General features: G+C 50.2%; 1 protein-coding gene across 4 annotated transcripts in view; it reads left to right on the top strand.

The window, feature by feature from the left end:
• The window catches only part of PDS5A (PDS5 cohesin associated factor A), a 98082-nt gene extending 74943 nt beyond the window's left edge, over positions 1-23139 (top strand). The window contains exons 21-32 of one of the 4 annotated variants that reach the window (XM_038753310.1): positions 960-1028; positions 3233-3369; positions 6594-6717; positions 6986-7190; positions 10282-10396; positions 11760-11892; positions 12377-12496; positions 13470-13532; positions 14498-14637; positions 15495-15600; positions 16624-16979; positions 21498-23139. In XM_038753310.1, coding sequence (XP_038609238.1) covers positions 960-1028; positions 3233-3369; positions 6594-6717; positions 6986-7190; positions 10282-10396; positions 11760-11892; positions 12377-12496; positions 13470-13532; positions 14498-14637; positions 15495-15600; positions 16624-16979; positions 21498-21501 — 1572 coding nt within the window. In that variant the 3' untranslated portion in view covers positions 21502-23139. Of the gene's footprint in view, positions 1-959; positions 1029-3232; positions 3370-6593; positions 6718-6985; positions 7191-10281; positions 10397-11759; positions 11893-12376; positions 12497-13469; positions 13533-14497; positions 14644-15494; positions 15601-16623; positions 16986-21497 lie in introns of those variants that run through there. The other 3 variants (XM_038753311.1, XM_038753309.1, XM_038753308.1) reach the window with 3 other exon arrangements.
• Positions 23140-27274: the final 4135 nt, after the last annotated feature.

Genomic DNA, 27274 nt, shown 5'->3' with positions numbered 1-27274 from the left:
CATCAGTCGTATTTATTGAGCGCTTACTGTGTGCAGAGCACTGTACTAAGCGCTTGGGAAGTACAAGTTGGCAACATATAGAGACGGTCCCTACCCAACAGCAGGCTCACAGTCTGGGAGGGGGAGACAGACAACAAAACAAAACACTAGCAAAATAAAATAAATAGAATACGTACAAGTAAAATAAATAAATGAGTAATAAATATGTACAAACATATATACATAGTGATTTGAATACAGATAGCACACCCCTCTAAATGGTTATCACAACCAAAAATTTGGTAGACTGTGAGCCTTCTCAAGTCAATGGGATTTATTGAGTGCATACTGTGTGCAGAGCACTGTTCTAAGTGCGAGGGAAAGTACAGTGTAACGGACTAATATCAACACGTTCCCTGCCTGTGAATCAATCAATCAGTCTTATTTATTGAGCACTTACTGTGTGCAGAGCACTGTACTAAGCACTTGGGAGAGTACAACGCAACAATATAGCAGACACATCCCCTGTGTACAATGAGCTTACAGTCTAGTGAGGGAGATAGACATTAAATAAATAAGTTATGGATATTTACATAAGTGATGAGGGGCTGGGGGAGTGGACGAATAAAGGGAGCAAGTCAGGGAGATGCAGAAAGGAATGGAAGACTTGTGGATTCAAGGATGTCGGCCACAGCCGACAGATAAAATCTTAGTGACATTGTTTTAGACTGTGAGCCCACTGTTGGGTAGGGACTGTCTCTATATGTTGCCAATTTGTACTTCCCAAGCGCTTAGTACAATGCTCTGCACATAGTAAGCACTCAATAAATACGATTGATGATGATTGTCAACACTGGCCCTGGGCTCCGTGGATTCCCAGCTACCAGAGATGGGGACAACCACAGGGATCAGTAATGAAAGGTTGAAAATGTCCCGCTCACCTCTGTCAAACCCAACTTAATTGATCTAATGGTCTAAAGTCTACAGGTGAGAAGAATGGCAAACTGTGGTCTCCGGATGAAGAGGTTTCTCCGGAAGTCCTCGCAAAGGTCAGTCGTCTTTAACGTGCGTCTCTTGATACCAAGCGCGATGACCCAAGGAGCCATCCGATCATGATGGCTTTCTATCAAAAAACGGACTTATCGTTTAAAAAGTCCTCCGGTTGCTGGGTGGATTTGTACCTTTTATCCATCACTGAAGTTATTGTTGAAATCTACTTGTTGCCAGCATCTCCCTGGCCTCCTGGCTCAATGCCACCTCTCTCTCGGAAGGCTAGAGTCAGCCCGTGCAGCCAAGTTACTGCTCCAGGGCTCAGCCAGGAAGGAGCCTCCCTTGGCCACCACTGGCAAAGCTGGAGGAGCAGAGCTAAAGTTGAGGCAGAAGCAGCCGGGCCACCCCCAGAGTGACATTCCCATGAGTATGTACTTCAGGCCCTGGGTCCAGACAGGTGCCAATTTCCCCTCGCCCCTTCTCTGCTTCTGGATAATAATAATAATGATGATGATGGTATTTGTGGAAGGCTTACTATGTGCCAAGCACTGGGGTAGATACAAAGTAATCAGGTTGTCCCACGTGGGGCTCACAGCCTTAATCCCCATTTGACAGACAAGGTAACTGAGGCCCAGAGACGCTAAGTGACTGGCCCAAAGTCACACGGCTGACAATAATAATAGTAATAATGGCATTTGTTAAGCGCTTACTATGTGCAGAGCACTGTCCTAAGCGCTGGGGGGGGGGGGGGATACAAGGTGATCAAGTTGTCCCACGTGGGGCTCACAGTCTTAATCCCCATTTGACAGATGAGATAACTGAGGCTCAGAGAAGTTAAGTGACTTGCCCAAGGTCACACAGCAGACACGTGGCGGAGCCGGGATTCGAACCCATGACCTCTGACTCCAAACCCCGTGCTCTTTCCACCGAGCCACGCTGCTTCTGATGTCTTGGATCTCTCACGGAGTTGGTGGCGAGGCTTAATGGAAAACTAACTTCCTGCCCCTTTTTTTCCCCCTTCCCTCTCTTCCTCCGCCTTCCAGTCCTACCCTTCCAGCCCCATCCTGGGGGTTTCCACCCTCAGATCCCAACCCTGAACTCTTGACTCTCCTGGGCCCTGATGCCCCAGAGCCGTGGTTGCCCAGTTGAGCCCATTCCTCTGGCCACTGCTCTACTGGTTCATTAGCGGTTCCTTCTAGCCTGCGGATGGCCTGGATTCACGGCCCAAAAAGCCACAGACCCGAAACGTAATCCAGCCAGGAGCCACCGACGCTGGGTGGGGAGGAGGGGGAAGGTGGCGAGTCACAGGGAGCGGGCACTCGTGCGGGGAGAGGAGAAATTTGGTCCGTGGAAGCGGCGGTGATGGAGCAGTCGGGATGCTGGGGTCGGGCCAGGGCTCCACGCTTTTCCGTGGCCACAAGAGCTGGGTGGCCCAATGCAGCCTGCTGCCTGGCGGCACGGTAGGAAGTGACGCCTCGCTACGAAGCGGCCTGGCCTACCTGGTAAAGCACGGGCCTGGGAATCAGAGGACCTGAGTTCTAATTCCAGCTCTGCCCCTGGTCGGCTGTGGGTCCTTGGGGAAGTCACTTCACTTCCCTGAGCTTCAATTACCTCGTCTGTAAAATGGGAATTAAAACTGAGCCCCAGGTGGGACACGGACTGGTGTCCAACCCGATCGTCTTGCATCCGCCCCAGTGCTTGGTACAGTGTCTGACTCAGAGTGAGCACAAATGGGGATTGACTGGGAGCCTCGCATGGGACAACCTGATCACCTTGCAACCTCCCCAGTGCTTAGAACAGTGCTTTGCACATAGTAAGCACTTAATAAATGCCATCATCATCATCAAATGCCATTTAAAATAAAAGACTTGTGAGCCACAATCTGGCCACTTTATTATCATTTTGGCTCTGCCTGAAAGGGACTTGGAGAGTCTGTTCTCTCCACGTTCATTCACTCAGTCATATTTATTGAGCGCTTACTGTGTGCAGAGCACTGTACTAAGCGCTCAATCGTATTTATCGAGCGCTTACTGTGTGCAGAGCACTGTACTAAGCGCTTGGGAAGTACAAGTTGGCAACGTATAGAGACGGTCCCTACCCAAAAGCGGGCTCACAGTCTAGAAGACTGTCCACTTCAGAATGTCTAATAAGAAACTAACCAAAGCACCTGCAGAGACCAAAGGGGATCTTGTCACTGCTTGATAGTTCGGGCATGGGATTTGGTATAATTATCACATTGTTTTACTACGTTCCTCTTTTGCAGGTGCAAGCAATTAAACTCCTGGTCCGATGGCTATTGGGTATGAAAAACAACCAGTCTAAATCTGCCAACTCAACTCTTCGGCTATTATCGGCTATGCTGGTGAGCGAGGGGGATCTGACAGAGCAGAAGAGAATCAGGTGAAGCCCAACTTGGAGTCTTGTAATCTCAAATGCCGTGAAAGTTACGCTGGGTTGATTCTGGACTTGCTAAATGAGTTGAAATTTGTCGTAAATCTGGACTAACGCAAAGAATGAAGCCGCTCTGATGAGATGAGTGTTGGTCAATAGGGTAATGACGACTGTGAGTGTTCAAATACAACCGAAACTGGTGTGGCTCAATGGAAAGAGCCTGGGCTCGGGAGTCAGAGGTCACGGGTTCTAATCCCGGCTCCGCCACTTGTCAGCTGTGTGACTTTGGGCAAGTCACTTAACTTCTCTGGCCCTCAGTTAACTCATCTGTAAAATGGGGATTAAGACTGTGAGTCCCACGTGGGACAAACTGAGCACCTTGTATCCCCCCCCAAGTGCTTAAAACAGTGCTAGGCACATAGTAAGCGCTTAACAAAAGCCATCGTTATTATTATTATAATACTGCCTCTTTGAACATCAGACATCCTGACAGTGCCCTGGATCCAGTCAGGTGCCAGTGCTGTGACCTCAGTTTCCTCTCTACAACACAACCCTGTAGTGCCATCAGGGTCTCAATCTATCAGTGGTATTTTTTGAGCGCTTCCTGTGTGCAGGACACTGACTTAAGCGCTTGGGAGAGTGCAGTATAACAGAGTTGGTAGACACGTTCCCTACCCACCACGAGCTTACAGCGTAGAGACTCCATCCTTACTGCCAGCCCTTGCTGGTTACAGGGATTACACTGTGGTCTGAAGTTGCTTTATTTCTTAGAGGAAGAATTAGAAAATACCTTTATCTTCCATTGAGAGGGTGTGGATAGGAAATGGAGAACACTGGTTTTGGGACCTAAGCTGCTCTTTCCCAAAATCTCCTGAGCTTTACTGTCACCATCTGAGGACTCTAACCCCCGCCAACTTCGTGTCCATCAGGTCTGACACTTTTCTCTCCTTTCAAACAAGCTTTGGCTTTCTTTGTCTTGGGATGGCAGCTTTTGTCTCCTTTCTCTCCCAACTTTCTCATCTCTTCTGTATGCCGTACTGGAACCTCCCTCACTCCCCTTCCTCTTCCGTCAATATTTTATATGTGGTTTCTATGCCTACAGCAAAAATGAGTCTTTCAAGATAGTCAAATTTATGCTGGCAGTAGAATCCAAAGATTTTCCCTACCCTCATTTTCCTTCACCTGCCTTATGGGCTCAGCATTCATTCACCGTTGTTTCCTTCTTGATTCAGAGCTTCACTCTTCACCCTCCTTTATCCTCCCACCCCCCACTTACGTCTCTCTCACTCCTAAATACCAATCATCAGCCTCCTTGCTGACCTCCCTGCCTTTATCCTTCTCCAGTCCGTATTTCACTGTGCCGCCTGGATCATTTTTCTACTAAGCTGTTCAGACTACGTCTCCCCACTCCTCAGAAACCTCCAGTGATTGCCCACCCATCTCTGCCTCAAACAGAAATTCATCACCGTTGCCTTTAAGGCATTCAGTCAGCTCACCCCCTCCTACCTTACCTTGCTTATCTCCTGTTGCAAGCCCACCCCACACATCTTGCTCTTCTAATGAAAACTCTGTCTCACCACCATCCCCTTGCCTGGAACTCCTTCCCCATTCAAATCCAACAGACCGCCACTCTCCTAACCTTCAAAAGCCTGCTACAATTATATCTCCTCCAAGAGGCCTTCCCCAATACGCCTCATCCTGTTCACCCTCCCTTCTGCATCACCCCCAAAGCTCTTCCGCACATAGTCTGCCATTTCCCTTATTTTTACTCAGTTTTACTCTCTGTTACCCCTCTAGTTTGAAAGCTCCTTGTGAGCAGGGATCATGTCTACCAACTGCACTGTACTCTTTAAGTGCTTAGTTTAGTGCTGTGGACCACAGTAAGTGCTCAATAAATACCACTGATTGATTGATTGATTGAGGCACCAAGAGCAGAAACCACCAGGGGAATGTAGAGGCAAGAGACAAATCGCATCATCTAATGGTGTGCAGAAGAGGAGCTGGTTTTTAGAATAGCAGGGATTCTCTTAGCTTCCGACCTCACCATTCTAGGATTTTCCTGTTCATTTTTCACTTTGTCAAATACCAAAGCCTTCTGAGTATCCCACTCTCTCAGAGCCCCCCTTTTCCCAGTATCCGTCATCCTACTGAATCCCAAAGGTGTGGTTCAGAATCTCCAGTCTGAGCATTCCCACTTCCAGCCTTTTTCTTCAGGGTATTAATCATTCGCATCCAAATATCCTCTGCCCATCGCCACTACCCTCCACAAGGCCATTGTAAAGGTTCCATTTTGTTCTCTGAATTTAGATTCAACTCTGGAATCCACCACCTGGATGGCCTACTTAATGCCCCTTACCTTCCCCTCTCCTCTTGTAAGCCCAGCAGTTTCCTTCAGCTGTTTTTAGGGCTCCCTCACCCCTCCAAGCCCTGAACAGGCCTTTCTTCCCACTCACAGCAGTTCCCTTCCTCTTTTCTGTCGGACAAACACAGTTTAAAGCTCATCACCTCCAAGAATTCTTCCCCAGTGCCCTTAAGTCGCGTCTGACCTTCTGCCAAGGTAACATCTAAGCTACGTGGCACCTTCATGCATTTGTATGCAAGTGGAAAGTCCCTTAAGGGCAGAGATAATAATAATAATAATGGCATTGGTTAAGCGCTTACTATGTGTGAAGCACTGTTCTAAGCGCTGGGGGGGATACAAGGTGATGAGGTTGTCCCACGTGGGGCTCACAGTCGTAATCCCCATTTACAGATGAGGTAACTGAGGCACAGAGAAGTTGTGACTTGCCCAAAGTCACACAGCTGACAAGTGGAGGAGCCGGGATTAGAACCCATGACCTCTGACTCCCAAGCCTGGGCTCTTGCCACTGAGCCACGCTCCTCCTTAAGGCCTACTAGGTGCCTTGGGGCAAAGCCCAGATCCCAGTGACTGGCCGCAGAAGGGAAACCTAAAACTTGGACGTGCTTCACACGGTGTTGGACGCCTGCCCCGTGTCTTCCCACAGCCCAAGCTAGAACCCAGGCCCTGGGAAAATGCTCCATCAGTCCAGTCTCACTGTTAATGGTCAGTCTTATTTATTGAGTGCTTACTGCGTGCACAGCACCGTGCTGAGCGTTTGGGAAAGGACAGCACGATAATAGAACAGACACAGTCCCTGGCCCCAACCGGCTTATAGTCTAGAGGCGAGTCAGTCACAGTGGGCAGAAACTATTCTTTGGTTTTGTATTCACAGTAAATCCGACATGTCTCGTTTGAGACTGGCTGCCGGGAGTGCCATAATGAAGCTCGCTCAGGAACCCTGCTACCATGAAATCATTACCCCAGAGCAGTTCCAGCTCTGCGCCCTCGTAATCAACGTAAGTGTGTCCCTACCACACGAGCAAGGCGTTATCGGGCCGCGTTCTGATCAGAAGGCTTCGTATCGATGTTGCAGGCTGTCTTTTTCCTCGAATGAAATGTCCGTAGCCAAGAGAATCTTTTTTAGTCTATAAACACCAGTAAATTCATACTCTAGTTTGTTCCTTGCATCCACTGTTTAAGACTTCCGTTCCTGAAGGTTTTAAAGGAAAAAAAAAAACCCGATGCTTCATCCCTTTTTTTTTTTAATTTTTTTTTAAACCACAGGATGAGTGCTACCAGGTGAGGCAGATATTTGCCCAGAAGTTGCATAAGGCCCTTGTGAAGTTACTACTCCCATTGGAGTACATGGCAATCTTCGCCTTGTGTGCCAAAGACCCTGTGAAAGAGAGAAGAGCGCACGCCCGACAGTGCTTGCTGAAAAACATCAGCATCCGGAGGGAGTATATTAAACAGAATCCCACAGCTAATGGTGAGTGGGAGGTGGCTGCGAAGCCCACTTCTTCCCATCTGGACCGACCCAGGACTGTTCCCTATATGCGATTCTCACTTTTCTCCCTGGAAAACCAGGAGCGGCCAACGTTTTACCTAACTGAAGTGGATTCTCCACTTTTCGGATTAGTGGGGGCAGATCTCTAACCCCTCGCCAGCGTGAGGCTGCCTTTTCTCCGTAGTTGTCCTGTACCGTGGCTCCTAAATCACTGGCTCTCTCGACTTCCTTCGGCTTCGGCCTTCACTTGCCAGAGAGATATGAGATGTCCGTCCCTCTGGTGGGAAAAAAGATGGGACTCTAGTCACTTTGTGTAGCACTGTCTCCCGTTCTGTCCACGCCACTTTATTTCATCCCACCAGCATAAGTAACCCACCTGAGGGGGTTACTTACACGTCTGACCCAGTTTCCCCCGTGATAACCTTTCCCCATCGTCTCCTCAATAGACAACGGGAACAGGATGCTGCTACAAATATAAATAATAATGATAATTGTATTTTCAAAGGGCTTACTATGTGGCACGCAGTGTACCAAGCCCCGGGGTAGATACAAGGTAATCAGATCCCATGTGGGGCTCATGGTTGCACAGGTATTGAATCCCCATTTTGCAGATGAGGGGGAACTGAGGCACGGAGACTTTAGGTGACGTATCCCTAAAGGTGGACAAGGTGTGGAGCTGGGATTAGAACCCAGGTCCTCTGATTCCCTGCCTGCGCTCTTTCCAGTAGGCCAGGCTTCTTCCCACAGTGTGGCACAAAGGTATATTTAATTAGAAGAAACTGTGTTCAGAGATATGAGAAGCATGGCTTAGGGGGTAGAGCACGGTCCTGGGTTCTAATCCCAGCTTTGCCCCATGTCTGCTGGGCAACCTTGGGTAAGTCACTTCACTTCTCTGTGCGTCAGTTCTCATCTGTAAAATGGGACTTAAGAGCGTCAGACCGACGTGTAACGGGGGTTGTGTCCAACCTGCTCAACTTGCATCTACCCCAGGGCTTAGAACAGTGCTTAGCACATACTTAGCGCTTAGCAAATACTATTATTATTATTATTATTCAAAGCCATTCTGTTCTCTACAAACAGAGAAGCAGCGTGGCTCAGTGGAAAGAGCCCAGGCTTTGGAGTCCGAGGTCATGGGTTCGAGTGCCGACTCCGCCACGTCTGCTGTGTGACCTTAGGCAAGTCACTCAACTTCTCTGAGCCTCAGTTCCCTCATCTGTAAAATGGGGGTTAAGACCGTGAGCCCCACGAGGGACAACCTGATCACCTTGTATTCTCCCCAGTGCTTAGAACAGTGCTCTGCACATAGTAAGCACTTAAATGCCATTATTATTATTATTATTACAAAAATGTTCATTTATAAGTTTCAGTTAATACGAGTGTAGGGAATACAACTCAGACAAGGAGTCAGAAGACAGAATGACTCTGCCTGACCACCTTCGCGGCCTAATCTGTCAATCAGTCAGTGGTATTTATTGAGCACTTACGGTGTGCAGAGCACGCTATAAGCACTTGGACTCATGGCTTCATTGCAGTGACGACAAAATGCAGGTGCAGTAGAGTAGCAAAATCCCAGATTTCTGGCCTCCCATCGCCTCCGACCTTTGACAGTTCCAGCCTGCCCATCCCTTCTCTCCCAGCACACTCCCACCTGGCAGAGGGGGCTGCTGCAGCCCCTATTGGCGTCCCGCACACAGCCCCCACTCTGGGAACAGCCCACCCTCAGGATTCCCACTCCTGCGCTCGCTCCCAGCTCTCCCTCTTCCTAATTCCGTTCTTGCCTTTGGATTGGCACTGGCCTGGGCCCCTCACCCCGTGACAAGCCTCAGTTCTGGTTAAGGTAAGAGCCAATCTGAATGCCACAGATTTTCCCCCTTTTCCCCCCGACGCCAACCCCCCTTGGGGGTTTCATTTCTCTGTTGTAAACAGCTTTCTCTCGGACCATTGTGATGTGGGGTTTAATCAGGTGGTACCTGACATCTAGACTGTGAGCCCGTTGTTGGGTAGGGACCGTCTCTATTTGTTGCCAACTTGGACTTCCCAAGCGCTTAGTACAGTGCTCTGCATACAGTAAGCGCTCAATGAATCCGATTGAATGACTGAATGAATATGACCGTCTCTAATAATAATAATAATGATCAGCATTTCTTAAGCGCTTACTATGTGCAAAGCACTGTTCTAAGCGCTGGGGAGGATACAGGGTGATCAGGTTGTCCCACGTGGGGCTCACAGTTTTAATCCCCATTTTACAGGTGAGGTAACTGAGGCCCAGAGAAGTTAAGTGACTTGCCCAAGATCACACAGCAGACATGTGGCGGAGTCAACTTGTACTTCCCAAGCGCTTAGTACAGTGCTCTGCACACAGTAAGCGCTCAATAAATCCATTGAACGACTGAATGAATATGACTGTCTCTTATTTGTTGCCAACTTGTACTTCCCAAGCGCTTAGTACAGTGCTCTGCACACAGTAAGCGCTCAATAAATATGATTGAATGACTGAATATGACCATCTCTGTTGCCAAATTGGACTTCCCAAGCGCTTAGTACAGTGCTCTGCACATGGTAAGCGCTCAATAAATCTGATTGAACGACTGAATATGACTGTCTCTTATTTGTTGCCAACTTGTACTTCCCAAGCGCTTAGTACAGTGCTCTGCACACAGTAAGCGCTCAATAAATCCGATTGAATGACTGAATGAGTAGGACCATCTCTATTTGTTGCCAACTTGGACTTCCCAAGCGCTTAGTACAGTGCTTTGCACACAGTAAGCACTCAATAAATCCGACTGAATGAATAGGACCATCTCTATTTGTTGCCAACTTGTACTTCCCAAGCGCTTAGTACAGTGCTCTGCACACGGTAAGCGCTTAGTAAATCCGATTGAATGACTGAATGACTATGACCATCTCTTATTTGTTGCCAACTTGTACTTCCCGAGCGCTTAGTACAGTGCTCTGCACACAGTAAGCGCTCAATAAATACGGTTGAACGAACCTGACCACGGCTCAGAACGCCTTAGAGAAGGTATTTTGGAGACTGCCGAGTGTCCCTTCATTGCTGCCGTTCTCATTCCAGAAAAGCTGTTGTCTCTGCTGCCTGAATACGTGGTTCCATATATGATTCATTTGCTGGCCCATGATCCAGATTTTACAAAACCGCAGGATGTTGACCAACTCCGCGATATTAAAGAGTAAGTATTTCATCTGCTTGGGAATCCTGAAACAAAAGGGCAATTTGTCTGTTCCTCGTGTACGAAAATGAGCGTTTTGTGCCCGTTGCGGCGTTACTGCCGTATCCGTGACCGTAGTGCTTTAAGCGGAGACGAATTTGTTCGAAATTCAGTTAGCTCTGCTGACGGACTGCAAGGGGCAACCCAAATTAATTATTCATTGGGAATACCCGCTAAAAAAAGCGGGAATCAATCGCACAAGAGAGCAGAGGAGCAGAACGCGAAGACGTAAATCACTCTGTCCGCCTCGCGGCTGGTTTTATTTGCCGTGCAGCTGGCAGGAGCAAGCTAGGTCACAGTTACTTAGCCATCTCGCTGCTACTGCGGCGGGCTGCAGCGTCATATTGAAGCAGCGTGGCTCAGTGGAAAGAGCCCGGGCTTTGGAGTCAGAGGTCATGGGTTCAAATCCCGGCTCCGCCACTTGCCAGCTGTGTGACTTTGGCCAAGTCACTTCACTTCTCTGGGCCTCAGTTCCCTCATCTGTAAAATGGGGGTGAAGACTGTGAGCCCCCCATGGGACAACCTGCCTTGTAACCTTCCTAGCGCTTAGAACAGTGCTTTGCACGTAGTAAGCCCTTAATAAATGCCATTATTATTATTATTATGTCACCCCCCCCCCCCCCCCCCCCCCCATCATGGCTTGGCAAATAGGAGACTCTTCGGTCCGGGAGTCCTGGCCACCCCCGCCCTCATCATCATCATCATCAATCGTATTTATTGAGCGCTTACTATGTGCAGAGCACTGTACTAAGCGCTTGGGAAGTACAAATTGGCAACATATAGAGACAGTCCCTACCCAACAGTGGGCTCACAGTCGAAAAGGGGGAGACAGAGAACAAAACCAAACATACTAACAAAACAAAATAAATAGAATAGCTATGTACAAGTAAAATAAATAGAGTAATAAATATGTACAAACATATTTATATATCTAGTTTTTCTCCCAGTGGGAAACTGCTGTTGTCCCCAGGTAGTTATCCCCCGGCCACCCTCTTCCCTCCTCTGGCTTTTTTGGGTATTTGTTAAGCACTTACTACGTGCCAGGCACTGTACTAAGCGCTGGGGCAGATACAAGATGATCAGATTAGGCACCGTCCCTGTCGCAAATGGGGCTCACAGCCATAATCCCCGTTTGACAGGATGCGGTCACACTAAGGCAGGGAGACGCGAATTGACTTGCCTGAGATCAGAGCCCAGGTCCTTCGCCCTCCCGGGCCCATGCTGTAGCCACTAGGCCACGCTGCCTTCAGCACAGTGCTCTGCACAGGGTAAGCGCTCAGATCCCCCTGATTGATTGATTAAGCGCGAGTCTGTGTTGCCCCAGGTGCCTGTGGTTCATGCTCGAAGTTCTGATGACGAAGAATGAGAACAACAGCCACGCCTTCATGAAAAAGATGGCCGAAAATATCAAACTCACCCGAGACGCCCAGTCTCCGGACGAGCCCAAGACAAACGAGGTAAGGGAAAGGAAGGGTTTGTCTCCATCCGTTAGGTCGAGAGGTTTCTTCCTCGGCTCGCCTCAGGGCTTTAGCGAACCGAAGCCGAAGGTCTTAATTTTACCAATGGATGGAGTTTAATCTGTTTGCACGACAAGGCTGCTTAAAGGGAAACTTCCAAACGGGGTTTGGGAGTTGCGTATTGTCCATTTTGGTAATGGGGACTTTGTAATTATTCACCACCAAACACGTCCCACGGGAAGCGTGGATCCACAGGGAATATCCTCATCGAAGTTGGCCTGAGGGGGAGCTTATGGGGGGTGGGAAAAGAAAATATAGTGAGGGGTGCATTTGGGTTTCATTAAACCTGCAGTTTACTACTGAAGCTACTCCTCCACTTCGGTGCATCGGTCAGGATTTTGTAGGGAAGGAGGCTTTCAGGGTTGGGTTTGACTCTCTTACGAATCGTTGCATATGAGCCTTAATTTGGGGGTTTTTCTTGCAGAAACTTTATACGGTTTGTGATGTGGCCCTCTGTGTTATAAACAGTAAAAGTACTTTATGCAATGCAGATTCATCTAAGGACCCCGTCCTCCCCACCAAGTTTTTCACCCAACCCGAAAAGGTAACGTTCGTCCTCCGTTTCTTCACCTTCCTGGAAATGTCACGATTTCACCTCTAGCACCTGAACGGAGGAGCCCATTTTGGCGTGCGTGTGCACATTTCTCCGTTAGGTGCCCAGAGAGAAATCGGGATTGAAAGAGTACATTTGAGGGAGGGTGGAGCTGAAGAAAATTGTAGTCTGTTTCTCGAGATGAAACCCAAGCTGAGGGTTTTCATTGAGTATTAAATTGGGAGATTCTGCAGTTACATTTGGGGTATTGAAGTGAGCGGTGTTTGGGGCTGCAACCTAAGTTGTACTTTGATTTTGCAAAACTAAAGGGTGAATAAAATTGGATGTATCTATTGAGTACTTACCGTGTGCAGAGCTTGGGGAAGTTCAGTACAGTCGGGATGGTAGATCATCATCATCATCAGTCGTATTTATTGAGCGCTTACTGTGTGCAGAGCACTGTACTAAGCGCTTGGGAAGTACAAGTTGGCAACATATAGAGACGGTCCCTACCCAACAGTGGGCTCACAGTCTAAAAGGGGGAGACGGAGAACAAAACCAAACATACTAACAAAATAAAATAAATAGAATAGATATGTACAAGATGTGATCCCCGCCCACAAGGAGCTTACAGTTTATGGGGGAGACAGATATTAAAATGGAGTGTGGACAGTAGATTATGAGGATATTTTCGTAAGTGTCGGGGGGAGTTTCAAAGTGCTTAAAGGGTACAAATTCAGGTGCGGAAGAGGGCAGACAGAGGAAATGAGGGTTAGTCAGGGAAGGCTTCTTAGAGGAGGTGTGATTTTGAAGATGGTCAGATACGAGGGAGGGGGTGTTCCCCGACTGACGGAGGATGTGGACAAAGGGTCGGCGGTGGAACGGGCCATCTGGCCGGTTGGCCAGAGCTCACTGTCTACTGCAAGCCACGTATCCCCCGATGGTTAATACTCACCTTCACTAATATTTTTCTTTTTCAAAAAAGGATTTCAGTAACGACAGGAATTACATTTCAGAAGAGACGAGAGTTCTCTTATTAACAGGAAAGGTATTGTATGTTTTTCTTTTCTCCGCCTGTCTCTCCTCCTTTTCCTAGAATAGTCTTAAATCCCAGTTTGCCTAGAGGCATGAGCCCCCCGTTTTGGCGATTAAGAGAATTTCAAGCTAGTATTTAATACACTTTTATCATCATCATCATCATCAGTCGTATTTATTGAGCGCTTACTATGTGCAGGGCACTGTACTAAGCGCTTGGGAAGTACAAATTGGCAACATATGGAGACAGTCCCTACCCAACAGTGGGCTCACAGTCTAAAAGAAAGAGATCTCTTTTATGAAAGAGATCTCTTTTATGAAAGAGATCTCTTTTATGAAAGAGAAGAGCTTTTCTGGGGTGAAAAAATTCTCTGACCTGAGAAGCAGCATGGCCTGGGAGTCAGTGGATCCAGTTCCGTCACTAATCTGCTTTGTGACCTTGGGGAAGTCACTTCTGTGTGCCTCAGTCACCTCATCTGCAAAATGGGGGAGGAAGACTGTGACCAACCTTGTATCTACCCCAGCACTTTTAGTACAATTCCTGTCAATGAACAAATACCGTTAAAAAAAAAAATGGGGGTGGTTTTATCTAGAGGTTGAAAAACCTTTTTTTAATGGGCTCCAGAGTAGGGAAGGTAATTCTGGATAGTGTTTGGCCTGAATCCAGGAGAGCGAAAGGTAAGGCCTCTGTAGATACTGCTTGAGCTGGGGTTGGCGGTTCCCTATTAAGACGGGAGGCACGATGAAATTGGGTAGGACCAGTGTGGTTAGGAGAGAGAAACCTTCGTCTGGTGCTCTTCACAGGCCGGAGAAACTCGGTTTTCGCGGCCTTTTTCATAGCTGCCAGTTTTACTACGGTATATCTGCGTAGCTGATAGCTGACAGAGACTTTAGGGTCCCAGGAAGGAGTGATACATTGACATCACCTTCACTGTGTCAAGGACTTCAGTGACATCTGCGATTCCGTGTGCTTTTCAGCCCAAACCCGCCGGCGTGCTCGGGGCGGTGAACAAGCCCCTCTCGGCGACCGGACGACGGCCGTATATCCGAAGCACAGGCACCGAGGCGGGAAGCAACATCTCTGGGAACTCTGAGCTCAGCCCCTCCGCAGGAAATCGGTCCAGGCAAATTTCTTCCTTTCTTCGGGTTAATTTGCGCGTGGCCGCCGCCTCCGTACTGCCCACCGGCCTGCTCCTGGAGCAGGCCGGACTTTGGTCGGCTGGAAGGCGTCAGTGGGAAATGATAGGGCCGCATCGATCCTGATGAGGACAAGAAGGAATCGGGTCGAGGCTATTTTTAGTAGAGAGCGAGAGGCTCTTTATGGGCCGTGAGTACGTAACTTCTTAAAAGGAGAAAAAACGTCCTTTCGGATCTATCGTTTCGTTGGGCCCTGGGATCAAACATCCCAATCTCTCCCAGATGAGTAACTCGTTAAAAATCACGGTCCTGTGCGGTGAGAGAGCCAACCCATGCTTGTGTTCAACAAGAGTGTGAATTAACCCCCTTACCCTGTGGAATGCCTTCTTACCGAAAAAATTCAGCGACAGAGGCGAGGTGAAGAAAAACACAGAGAAACCAAAATGGGTTTGCTAACCGATTCGTGTTAAGGATACTTAGCTTTCCAAAGGAAAGGATGACCTTTCAGATACCCGGTTGCTTGTATTTGAAGGATGGAGATGGTGCTGTCTGATCTCAGGGGGTTCACGAAGAAATAGTTGAGTAGACCCAGGCTCCTAGAGGCCTTCGGTTCCTAAAGAGGAGGGAGTCGAGTCTGCCGCTCCCTTGCTGGACCAGTGGATTCCCGCTTTCAGCGCCGCAGACACTGGAACCCAGTGTGGAACTGATGTTCCCCGTGGCCCTTAACCAGTAGGAGTGGCTCGGTGGTTGCTGTGGGGCAGGGTCCTCAGGAGAGCAGACGGTAACCTGGGCTCTGGGGCTAGAAAAGGCGGCCACAAGCGTGTCTTTTCATTAACAGGGAGCCGTGTTCAGAAGCTTCGGAAACCGGGGTCAGTGAAAACGAGGAGAATCCCGTGCGAATTATTTCGGTCACACCAGCAAAGAGCGAGCCTGGAAAGAACAAGGTAAAAACTTGAAACGTGTGTAAAAAGTAACCTCATCTTCTCTCTCTCTCTGACCGCGACTTTGGCCTCGATTTACCGTTTGAATGCCACATCTGCCCTGGGTATATGGCAATAATTACCTCCTCTGTAAAATGGGGATTAAGGCTGTGAGCCCCACGTGGGACAACCTGATCACCTTGTAAATTCCCCAGCGCTTAGAACGGTGCTTCGCACATAGTGAGCGCTTAATAAATGCCATCATTATTATTATGAAACGAACAGAATCAGGTCCCAGCCAGCACCCAAGTGGCTCGGGGCCACGGCTTCTTGCAAGGCTGAAAGATTGCTGTAGCAAACAACACACACACCTTCTTCTGCCTTGTAAAGAGAGGCCAAAGACGGAGGTGGGGCAGTTTGGGAGAGACGCGTCCATGGCGTCACTGAAGTTCGGAGGCGATTCGACAGCGTAAGACAAAAGAGAGGCCAAAGGGGCCCGTATTTCCTTGCTGTTGCCGTCAGGCCCCAGCCCAGCAGGACTGGTGTTTCACTCAGTCGTATTTACTGAGCGCTTACTGTGTGCAAAGCACTGTACTAAGTCCCTAAGAGCTGAGCACATGATCCCCTCACCTGCCAAGAGCGGCCCTCATTCAAGGAATGATAAGCAGCATGGCGTTAAGGGGATAGCGCACAGGGCTGGGAGTCAGAAGGTCATGGGTTCTAATCCCGCCTCCGCCACTCGCCTGCTGGGTGACCTGGGGCAAGTCACTTCTCTGTGCCTCAGTTCATTCATTGAGCGCACACAGTAAAAGCTCAATAAATACGATTGATTGATTGTAAAAGGAGGAACAAGACCGTGAGCCCCACGTGGGCCGGGGACCGTGTCCAACCCGATTAGCCAGCGCCTGGCACACAGTAAGCGCCTAAAGAATACCATAGTAGTTGTTATTATTAAGGAAATGGAGAACAGATTTCTCTCCACAGATCATTTGCCGGGCCGGCTCTCGGAGCACTGGGTCACCAAGGCATTTTCTTTGACCTCCTTAGGAAATGAACTCTGATCAGGCCGCCCAAGGCAACATCAGCAGCGAGCGTGGAAAGAAAAGAACCACGGCTGCCGCTGGGACCGAGAACATGCACCAGCAGCCAGACGAGAAGAAGGTAGATGAAAGCGGCCTGCCCGGCCCTCCCAGAGCCAGGAGAGGACGGCCGCCCAAGTCCGAATCTCAGGGCAGTGCAGCCAAAAGCGAGGAGACCGGGAAAGCAGCTGGCAGGGGAAGGAAGCGGGCGGCCGTCAGTCCCGAGCACCCTGGGGGTCTGGAGGCAGGTAACCCCAAAGCATCCAGACTGCAGGACATAGCCAAAAAAGCAACAGCAGCACAGAGGCACATTGATTTGCAAAGGTAAAATGAACTCTCCCCGCTCCGAACCCTCCACTCTAGCTAGGCCCGGGGGTAGTTGTGTTAGAAGGGGCGAGCCACCGCAAGGTGTAAGGGACGGTGTCCCGGGCCCGGCGCTTCGGGATCGGGAGATCGTGTCGATTTTGGAGTCTCCAGGGGGTCGGGGAAGGTGCTTGCCCACGTGAAACTCAGCGCCCAGGCTGCGAATTCTCAAAAATAGAAGATGCTCTCCCTTGCTGAGGGTCTTTAATTACTGGGGCCGTGTTTTCCTGTCTGGCCTGGCATTGTCTTCTGAGTCCTCCCTCGCTTGGGTCAGTCGGTTCTTCCTTCGCAGCCCCTCTTGGCCTCCTCCCCTCCCTCTCCGTCCAAGCCCTTGTCGTAGCTCATCTCGGCAACACTCCAGCTCGTGCGTCACTCCGCCCTCCGGATCGTTTTGCTAAAACCTGGACGGCCGCTCTTCCAAAATCTCCAGCGGCTGCCCATTTCTGTCCGGGACGAGCAGAAACTTCCTACCCTTGGCCTCGAGGCGTGCCGCCATCTCTCCGTCCCACTGCGGTCCTCAAGCCAACCTATTCGCCGCTCCTCATTCTCGTTAGCGTCCCTTCCCCCCGCAAAAGACACATTTCTGGCCGACCACCGCGCTCCACTTCGAGGCCCTTCTGAAACCACACCTCCGGGACGCCTTCCCTGATTAATCTCTCATCACCAAAGTATCTGGATTCTACTTTCCCTTGCCCCCAGTAACACGTAGGCACAGATCTTTATACACTGCTGCTTCCTTCCCCTTGTCTGCCCCGCTAGACTGAACGCTCCTTGAGGGGCATCTACTAATTCTCGTGTGCTCCGCCCAGAGTCAGCACTTACTAACTACTGACTGACCGATGACTTCATTCATCGTATTTATGGAGCGCTTACTGTGTGCAGAGCACTGGACTAAGCGCTTGGGAAGTCCAAGTTGGCAACATATAGAGACGGTCCCTACCCAACAGTGGGCTCACGGCCTAGAGACTTGGCCCGAAATTCCAAGCTGACCATCCAAAATTAGGTTTATATTCAGGGCAACTAGCTGTCGAACATCAAAAGGCAGATTGAAAACAGCTCCACTTTTTGAATCCATGGCTTTCTCATTTGGTAAATCTAAGCTCATTAAGGGCAGGGAATGTGCCTGCTAATTCTGTTGTCTCGTGCTCTTCCGAGCACTTAGTACACTGCCCTGCACGTAGTAAGCACTCAATAAAGACCATTGATTGATTGAAATCTCAGCACACTCACTTCAAGTAATGTGAGCGATTGCCAGTTAGTTTTAACCAGATGTAAGCAAGTCTGTCTTGACCAATCAATCAATCGTATTGAGCGTCTGTCTTGACCAGTCGTATTTATTGAGCACTTACTGTGTGCAGAGCACTGTACTAAGCGCTTGGGAAGTACAAGCCAAAAAACCAAAATCTGGAATACGGTGTGAAGCACGGATAAAGTTGGGCGGATATCTTGCGAGTTACCGGAGATAACTCGGAGATACCGGAGCAGCAGCGTGGCTTAGTGGAAAGAGCCCGGGCTTGGGAGTCAGAGGATGTGGGTTCTAATCCCGCCTCTGCCACATGTCTGCTGTGTGACCCTGGGCAAGTCACTTCACTTCCCTGGGCCTCAGTTACCTCATCTGTAAAACGGGGAATTAAAAGCGTGAGCCCCACGTGGGACAACCCGATTACCCTGCATCTACTCCAAGCGCTCGGCACAGAGTAAGCGCTTAACAAATCCCATCACCATTATTATTATTATAAGTTTAAACGAAGAACAATCACAGGGAGGAAACGGGTAGCTGGTTTTCAAAGCTCCGCAAAAAATGCACCCGAAGCAAGGGCTCGTCCGTTGGGAAATGATTGCGGAGGGCCGGATACCTCACGCTCCGTCGGCCGGAATAAATGGACTTGCCTGGCCGCCCTTCGTCTCCCCAAGCTCAGAGCGGGCAGGAGCCCCGCCATCAGTGCTTAGAACAGTGCTTTGCACAGAGTAAGCGCTTAATAAATGCCATTATTATTATTATTTGACCGTCCCGCATGCCAGTGGACCATGTTTCCAGGCCTGGTTTCACCCCATTCCTCATGGAGTATCAGAGGGGCACAAATGGGTGAGGAGATGGGAGATACAGAGCGCTAACAGGCCAAAAAACCAGTATCACGGAGAACGTGTCTCCCAACGCAGCCGTGCCGTACGCTCCAAAACGCTTAATTCAGTGCCCCGGACACAGTAAGCGCGCAATAAAGACCATTGTTTGAATGATTCTCGGTCTCTTTAGCCCCGATTGAAAACCACCCAATCCGTCAGCAGTCCTGAGAGTGTCCCGCTCAAACAGCCGCGGCGGAGGCCGGAGCCAAACGGAGAACAGACTGTCGCTCTCTATGTTGCCAACTTGTACTTCCCAAGCGCTTAGTCCGGTGCTCTGCACACAGTAAGCGCTCAATAAATACGATTGAATGAATGACTGATGGCTTTGTGTGGTTGAGGGCTCTCCAGTGATTCAAACGTGCCTCGGCTCCCGCTAGGGTATTTATTAATAATAATAATGAGGGCAGCATTCGTTAAGCGCGTATTATGTGCCAAGCACTGTTCTAAGCGCTGGGTGGGATACAAGGTAATGAGGTTGTCCCACATGGGGCTGTCAGTCTTAATCCCCATTTTATAGCTGAGGTAACCGAGGCCCAGAGAAGTGACTTGCCCAAAATCACACAGCTAAAGTTGGCGGATCCGGGATTTGAACCCACGACCTCTAATGCCCAAGCCCGTGCCGTTTTCCACTGAGCCTCGCTGCTCCTCTCTTCCTAGTATTTCCTAGTCGTTCTCTTAAACGATAAACAGTCCGGCCCCAAGAAATGTCCTCAATTCCACCCCCTTTCCAAACCCTCCAATTTTCACCGGCTAGATTTGGGTTTGGGTTTGTTTTTTTCCCCCCTTCATTTTGAAAGGAAAGCTCTGCCTTTCCACGGAAGCCATCTATCCCATCGTAGAGAACGAATGAGTCACTCTCCGGACAAGAACGGCCGAACGCGACGTCGGTGGCTTCAGACCTAGAGCGTAAGCCGGAAGGGCCGTCAAAAATCCCTAGGGAATTTCATCAGGTTTTTATAGGTGAAGGACAGACGGTCGTCTGGTCTTACCTTCGCCTCTCCAGGGCAGGAATTCTTCTCTTCAGGTTATCCATTCGGCGTTCCAGCTCCTTTCGAGGTGGGATGTTCTTCTGTACGTTCAAGTGAAGCCTCTCCCACTCTTAATTCACACTCACTTCCAAAGACACGGAGAGACAGTTGGGTTAAATTCAATCTAATTAGCGGAGCGTATATTGGAAATACCGCTTCTTGGCTGCTGTATCTCACTCTCTTGCTTTCCCAGTTTCACGTAGGCCCAGAATAACAGCAGTCCAACTGCTGACTTACATTCAGTTTGGGGGCCCCTTTAGGACCCCCGTCCCCACCCTCCCCGGCTGTGCTCCTCCTTTCCCGCCGTGGATTTCTGTACCTTTTCATCCAAAACTTTAGGACTGGCCCTATTAAATTTCAGCCGGTGCGTTTTCTTTTGAGTAGGACCCTTTTTCCGATCCGTCTGAATCACCTTGACACCCATTGCTGTTTTCCAGGGCTCAGGGATTGGCCCGATAATGGGAGCGTCTGAAAATGTGATTAACAAACTCTCACTATTAGAGATAAGAGCCCGGGATCGGGCTTTACCTGCCCATCCCCGCAACACACGCAAACCCGCACGCATACACACAGTCTGCTCTTTTTCCAACCATGATAACGGAGGTAGAGGTGAGCATAGCGCATGTGTGGAGGTGTGTTTTTTTTTCCTGTTTTCCGCCCCGTGCCCCCTTCTCAGCCACAGAGCCATCCTGATTTGCACTCCGGAGGGCTTGCTGATGGAGGCGGGGGCAAGCAGAGGGTACGATGGGTTGCTTATCTGGTCCCCCCTCTCCTCTGGAGGCGGCTGAGGATGTGTCCCCACGAGCCCAGTGTTGGTGAAAGCCAGGTTTTGACTCGGGCTTTGTCCGTCGTGCCTGGGTCGGGATGTTTTCCGGAAGCCAGGGACTGGGAAGCAGTGGTGGGGTTCAGCGTGGAAACTCTCCCGGGATCAGTGAGAAGAGCCGCCAGGAAGAGACCAAGCCTTGGGAAAGGGGGCGGGTGGCTGGACTTGCCAAGACAGGCAGGCGGATTTCGATGGCGAAAGGCGAACGAGGCTTACGGGAATCCCCTCTGAGCACCACGCCAGCGTTTCCACGGCGAAGTCGTACATTATTAAACTGGCCCGGGCCTCCTGAAACCTTAGCACATCTCCTGCCCCTGGTCCCAGCGTGTCCGTCACAGCCAGCGGGAAGGGACAAAGTTCACCTCACCCAAACCCTGAGAGAAAAAAGGACCCGAGAATTGAACCAGAAAATGGGGAGGTCCCTCCGGGTGGGGTGGAGCGGCGTCTGGGGGGGGGACGGGATGGGACCCAGGGTTTCTCAACTCTGTCCCCTTCCCTCTCAAGGTAAAAAAAAAGCTTCCCCGGAAAGGGCGGAAATGAAGCCGCGGATTCCCCGCGGCTCCCGTTCGCTCGGAGAGGGCCGTCGCGACCAACCCCGCGCCTTCCGTCCGGGAAGCCACCGCCTTCCACGCCCCCGATGCAAATGGAAAGTAGCGACCGGAGCGAAAGAGGGAGAGATGGAGAGAGAAAGAGAGGAGAGAAGCTTAAAGCAACTGTACTCACTTTCCCCGGAGACTTTTTTTTTTTATGAAAAGTCAATAATTAAGCAAATTGCTTAACTCTTGGTTCCAGTTCCCGCATATCTGGAGTTGAAAGCCCGTTCCGCCCTTCATTTCCACGCTGCATTTTTTTTTTTTCCCTGAAGAAAGTCCCAGGATGTCCTTACACTAACCCAAACCAATCCAGGGTTTAGAGCCAGGTAGGTCCATGCTACCGAGGAAAAGTAGAAGTTGACCGAATCAGTTTTTTAAAGAGGGAAAAAAAGAAGAAAAAAAAAAAATCGGGTTCTCTCTGCTTTTTCTGTTTGCGGCCTATATGTATAATTCTTTCCACCTGCCTACTTTTCTGCAAAAATAAGATGTACAGATTTCAGTTTCCTGCTATGAAAAGTCATGTGGTGGCAGTTTTATAAACGTTGCTTTCTGATTTTCATCCGAGTGGGAAAATAATCAAAGTTATTGTTGATTCGCGAGGAGGCAATTCCTTTCTAATTTTCCCCGCATTCTAGTTTAATATAATTTGCAATAAATGTACATACTGATCTTTGTTTTATAAAACATATCGTTTCGAAAGCGTTTTTGCTCCGGCAGCCTTGGCCGCTGCTACCTTTCAAGGGAGCAGAGGCGCCTCCAGCATCTGATTCTGTGTCTGTCACCAGATTTTTATCAGCATAAGAAACAAAAAAAAAAGGAAAAAAAATTTTAAAACTAGTTGGACTTCGGCAGCTTTGTAAGGAAAGTCGGAAACGTTTAGGGTTGCTCTCGGTTTGAAGCACCGCGCCGGTTCTGTCCCCTCCCCGCCATCCGGGCTCCTTTTTTTTTGTTTGTTTTTCTGTTTCTTTTAGAAGACCGTTGCATCACTATTCTGTTCAGCATAGGTAAAGTGTACGCTTTTTAAGTACACGAGATCCTATTTAGGTTGGTTGCATAAAATAAACGCTTCTAGGTGTCACGTGGTAGTTTTTGCTTCTCAATCGTCCACCTGGGGAGCGGAAGGGCAGCCCGGGCCCCTCTTTTTCCCGGCCCAAGGGCTCGGAGCGAGGCTCAGAGCTTCCTTCCCTAGAGTTACGGGCACCCTCGGGCCTAAATGGCACGGGATGTTGGGTCCGGCGAGGCGTGGAGGAGGGAAGGAGGCCCTTTCCCCCCCCCGGGTCGCCGCCCTGAAACCGCGCGGGCGGCCACCTTATATTTGTCTACGAAACCCCAGAGTTTTATAGCCCTTTGATACACGCCGTGTACAGTGTATAATAGTCTTACGTACTGTTGAAATCGGGTGTTGCACTTTGGCTCAAGTTTTAGAAGTTTCTTTTTAAGGAGGAAATCAGAAAACCGTGTAATTTGTGTAAAAATGCAGAGTGTAAAATCTACCATGAAACACTGAAGAGATGCATTATTTCAAATAAAACCCGGAAACGTAGCGCTCCGCCGCGGTGTGTAACCCTGAGTGTTTGTACGGCCCTCCACCTCGCCCGGGGCGACCGGGAGCGGGACGGGCGCGGGGGTCGGGTGGTTAGAGCCAGGCGGGACCCCGCCGGGCATCCCGGACACGCTCCCTCCTCCCCCGTCCAAACCCGTAGGACCCCCGGTGGGCGCCAACTATTCCCAAAACCTCGAAAGACGCCGCATTTCCCGGCATTCACAGTTCCACAAGGGAGTTAGACATCGCCCAACACGGCCACCAGCCGGGACTTCCACCTCAAAAAGGGTTGCCCAAGGTCAGCGGAGCAAGGGACTCGTTGCCCCCGCCCCCCGGCAAACAGGTGAGAGCGAGGCCCCCTTCTTCCCCGCAAAGTGGAGCTCTGCAAGTCCGGAGCGCAACTTTCCCATCGCAGTCAACACCGCCACCTCCAACCGACCACATCTTTCCCATCGCAGTCAACACCGCCCCTTCCAACCGACCACATCTCCCGGACCTCGGCATTATCCGTGTCTCCTGCCCTATCCTTCCTATTCCTATCCATTTTCAAAATGTCACTAGATGCGCTCTGTTTCCCCTCCCCAGCTTTCCCAGGATCAGCCCCTTCTTCGCCGAACGGCTCTAAGTAAGCCGGCCGGAGAACACTCACATCCCAGCTTCCTGATTGCTCTCTCTGCCTCCTGATTCATCCCTCTCCAATTCCAACTTCAGCCTGCTGAGCCCAAGCTCCACACTTCAAAAAAACCTTCAACGGTTGCCCGTTCCTCTCTGCCGCAAACAGAGACCCCGGCCCGCTAGCTTCGGGGCAGCCAGTCAGCTCGTGCTCTCTTGCTTTATTCATTCATTCATTCCATCATATTTATTGAGCGCTTACTGTGTGCACAGCACCGGACTAAGCGCTTGGGAAGTCCAAGTTGGCAACACATAGAGACGGTCCCTACCCAACAGTGGGCTCACTTTACCCACACTTCTCCCGCTGCAGCTCGGTTTTTCCCCTTTCGGTTCCTCTCCGTCAGTGCTATTTACGGAGCACTTAAGGTGTGCAAAACGCTGTGGCAAGCACTCGGTAGATCGCAATACAACATGCTCAATATGCTTCGTTCTTGTCCCTCACCACCGACCTCTCGCTCGTGGCCTCCTTTCTGCAGGGCGCTTTCCCCCTCGTCCACAGCAGACCACCTTTCTCCATCTGGCGAGACTTGAACTCACATCCAGGAGGTTTTTCCCCAAGTAATTTCTAACCTCCTTCCCTCCCTCCGGTTTTTATTCCCGCCCCGCATCTGCCACTGCAGCAATTCTCCGTCGCCTAAGCACGAGGGTACATACCATACCCTAACAATAATAATTATCTCGGCTCAGTGGAAAGAGCCCGGGCTTTGGAGTCGGAGGTCATGGGTTCGAATCCCAGATCCGCCAATTGTCAGCTGTGCGACTTTGGGCAAGCCACTAATTGGTGGAAAGAGTCCGGGCTTCGGAGTCGGAGGTCATGAGTTCGAATCCCAGCTCCGCCAATTGTCAGCTGTGCGACTTTGGGCGAGCCACTTAATCGGTGGGAAGAGCCCGGGCTTTGGCAAGCAATACCAAGTGCTTAGTATTTGTTGAGCCCTTATTATGTGTCAAGCACTGTTCCAAGTGATTGGGTAGATACAATTAGAACAGGTATAATAATAATAATAATAATGGCATTTATTAAGCGCTTACTATGTGCAAAGCACTGTTCTAAGCGCTGGGGAGGTTACAAGGTGATCAGGTTGTCCCATGGGGGGGCTCACAGTCTTAAGCCCCATTTTACAGATGAGGGAACTGAGGCACAGAGAAGTAAAGTGACTTGCCCAAAGTCACACAGCTGACAATTGGCAGAGCTGGAATTTGAACCCCGGACTTCTGACTCCAAAGCCCATGCTCTATCCAGTGAGCCACACTGCTTCCGCGGTACTGAATTCCCATTTTGCAGTTGACAAAACTGAGGCACAGGGAGGTGAAGTGACAGGGCCTATGTCCCTCATTGTCCCTTTATGTTGCCAATTTGTACTTCCCAAGCGTTTAGTACAGTGCTCTGCACACAGTAAGCGCTCAACAAATACGATTGATGATGATGATGATTGCAGTGCTCAGACACATAATAGCATGGCTCAGTGGAAAGAGCCCGGGCTTTGGAGTCCGAGATCATGGGTTCAAACCCCGGCTCCGCCACTTGTCGCTGTATGACTTTGGGCAAGTCACTTCACTTCTCTGTGCCTCAGTTCCCTCATCTGTAAAATGGGGCTTAAGACTGTGAGCCCCCCGTGGGACAACCTGGTCACCTTGTAACCTCCCCAGCGCTTAGAACAGTGCTTTGCACATAGTAAGCACTTAATAAATTCCATTATTATTATTATTATACCTGTTCTAATTGTATCTACCCAATCACTTGGAACAGTGCTTGACAGATAATAAGGGCTCAACAAATACTAAGCACTTGGTATGAGCCCCCCGTGGGGAAACCTGATCACCTTGTAACTTCCCCAGCACTTAGAACAGTGCTTTGCACATAGTAAGCGTTGAATAAATGTCATTATTGTTATTATTGTAAGCACTTAAGTCCCACCATTATTCTTATTACCATTCTCTGGGCAGAGTTAACGGTGGAAATTCACCCTCCGGGGCTCCTGTCCATCTCCACCATCTCCCACTGGGCTCCCCCAGGCCTCCCCGTGATCCCAGGGTTTCTTCCCTGTCGGGATTTCCCGGGCAAGTCTGTCCTGGCCCTGACTCCTCATCCATCTCCGGGCCCTGCCCTGCTCCGCCACCTTGGGCAAAGAGCCCCCCGGCCCTGCTTCAGGGGCTCCACCAAGCCTCAACTTCCACCACTCTGGTTTTTGTTGTATTTTTTAAGCGCATCCTGTGTGCCAGGCAGTGCCGGGGCAGAAACAAGCTCATCAAGTGAGTCCACGTCCCCCATGGGACTCACAGTTTGAATCCCCGTTTTACAGAGGAGGTAACAGGCACAGAGAAGTGACTTTTTCACTTTTTCACGTGAAAGTGAAGTTTCACGCGGCAGACGGGTGACCTCCGCAGCCCTCTCGTTCTTTGCCCAACGCACGTTCCCGCTAAAAGGAAAGGGAAAACCAGTCCTGGGGAAGGGTGGGAGCGCAAATGACCCGAGCCGTCCGACACCCACCTCAGACTGAGCCGGCCAGGTGACGGCAGGTGCGGGCCTCCCGTTCTCGGCTCCTCCGACGGCAACGAGACGCGGCGATCCCCTGCCTGGGCTGACACGGACGCCTCGGTCCCTCTCGGCCAGGCCCACGCCCGCCGGTCAACAGGCCGCCCGGACTGAAGGCCTCAACTCTGCGGCGCAGTCAAGACCGTCCGTGGGACTGAGCCGGGGGAAGATCTGGGGAGCCGGGTTAGAACGCAAGCTCAGGCGAGACCGAAGCCCATGTCTCACTGCCGTCCAACTCCAGGGCTTTTTCAACTTTCCGCATCTGGGGCTACAACGGTATTCCCTTCCCCAAACACAAGGCTATTAAGTATTTCCTTCTTTAAGGCTTTGATAAATTTTGCAATTTCGTTCAGTGAATTTTTCCCTTCCTAAAGACAAGGTGGCCCGTGTGCCCACGAATGGAGATCATCAAAATGAAGCTGGCCTTGCTCGTGAGGGACCCGCTTCCCTAACGACGGTCCCTTGGCTTATCGGGCCGAGTCACGTTTCCGATGTGGTCCCTTCTCCGTCCGGCCTCTCCCGGCCCCGGCCCCTGCCCCGTGGGACGATGCCTCCACCGCTCTGTTCCCTGGAAGTTCCCGTCTCCCCCGTGCCTTAGACCAGGCACACCAATCTAGGCCCAGACACAAAATCCCCAAGGATTTGCTGTGGGAAAATGAACCTGTTGGCCCATTCCGGTTGCCACATAATAATAACGGCATTTATTAAGCACTTACTATGTGCAAAGCACTGTTCTAAGCGCCGGGGAGGATACAAGGTGATCAGGTTGTCCCACAGCGGGCTCACCGTCAATCCTCATTTTACAGATGAGGGAACTGAGGCACAGAGAGGTTAAGTGACATGCCCAAAGTCACACAGCTGACCATTGGTGGAGCTGGATTTGAACCCGTGACCTCTGACTCCAAAGCCCGGGCTCTTTCCACTGAGCCCCGCTGCTACA

This window comes from Tachyglossus aculeatus, chromosome 10 (genome assembly GCF_015852505.1).
Source record: "Tachyglossus aculeatus isolate mTacAcu1 chromosome 10, mTacAcu1.pri, whole genome shotgun sequence".
NCBI classification, from domain to species: domain Eukaryota; kingdom Metazoa; phylum Chordata; class Mammalia; order Monotremata; family Tachyglossidae; genus Tachyglossus; species Tachyglossus aculeatus.
Note: the sequence above shows the minus strand (reverse complement) of the source record. Positions and strands in the feature narration are given on the sequence as shown.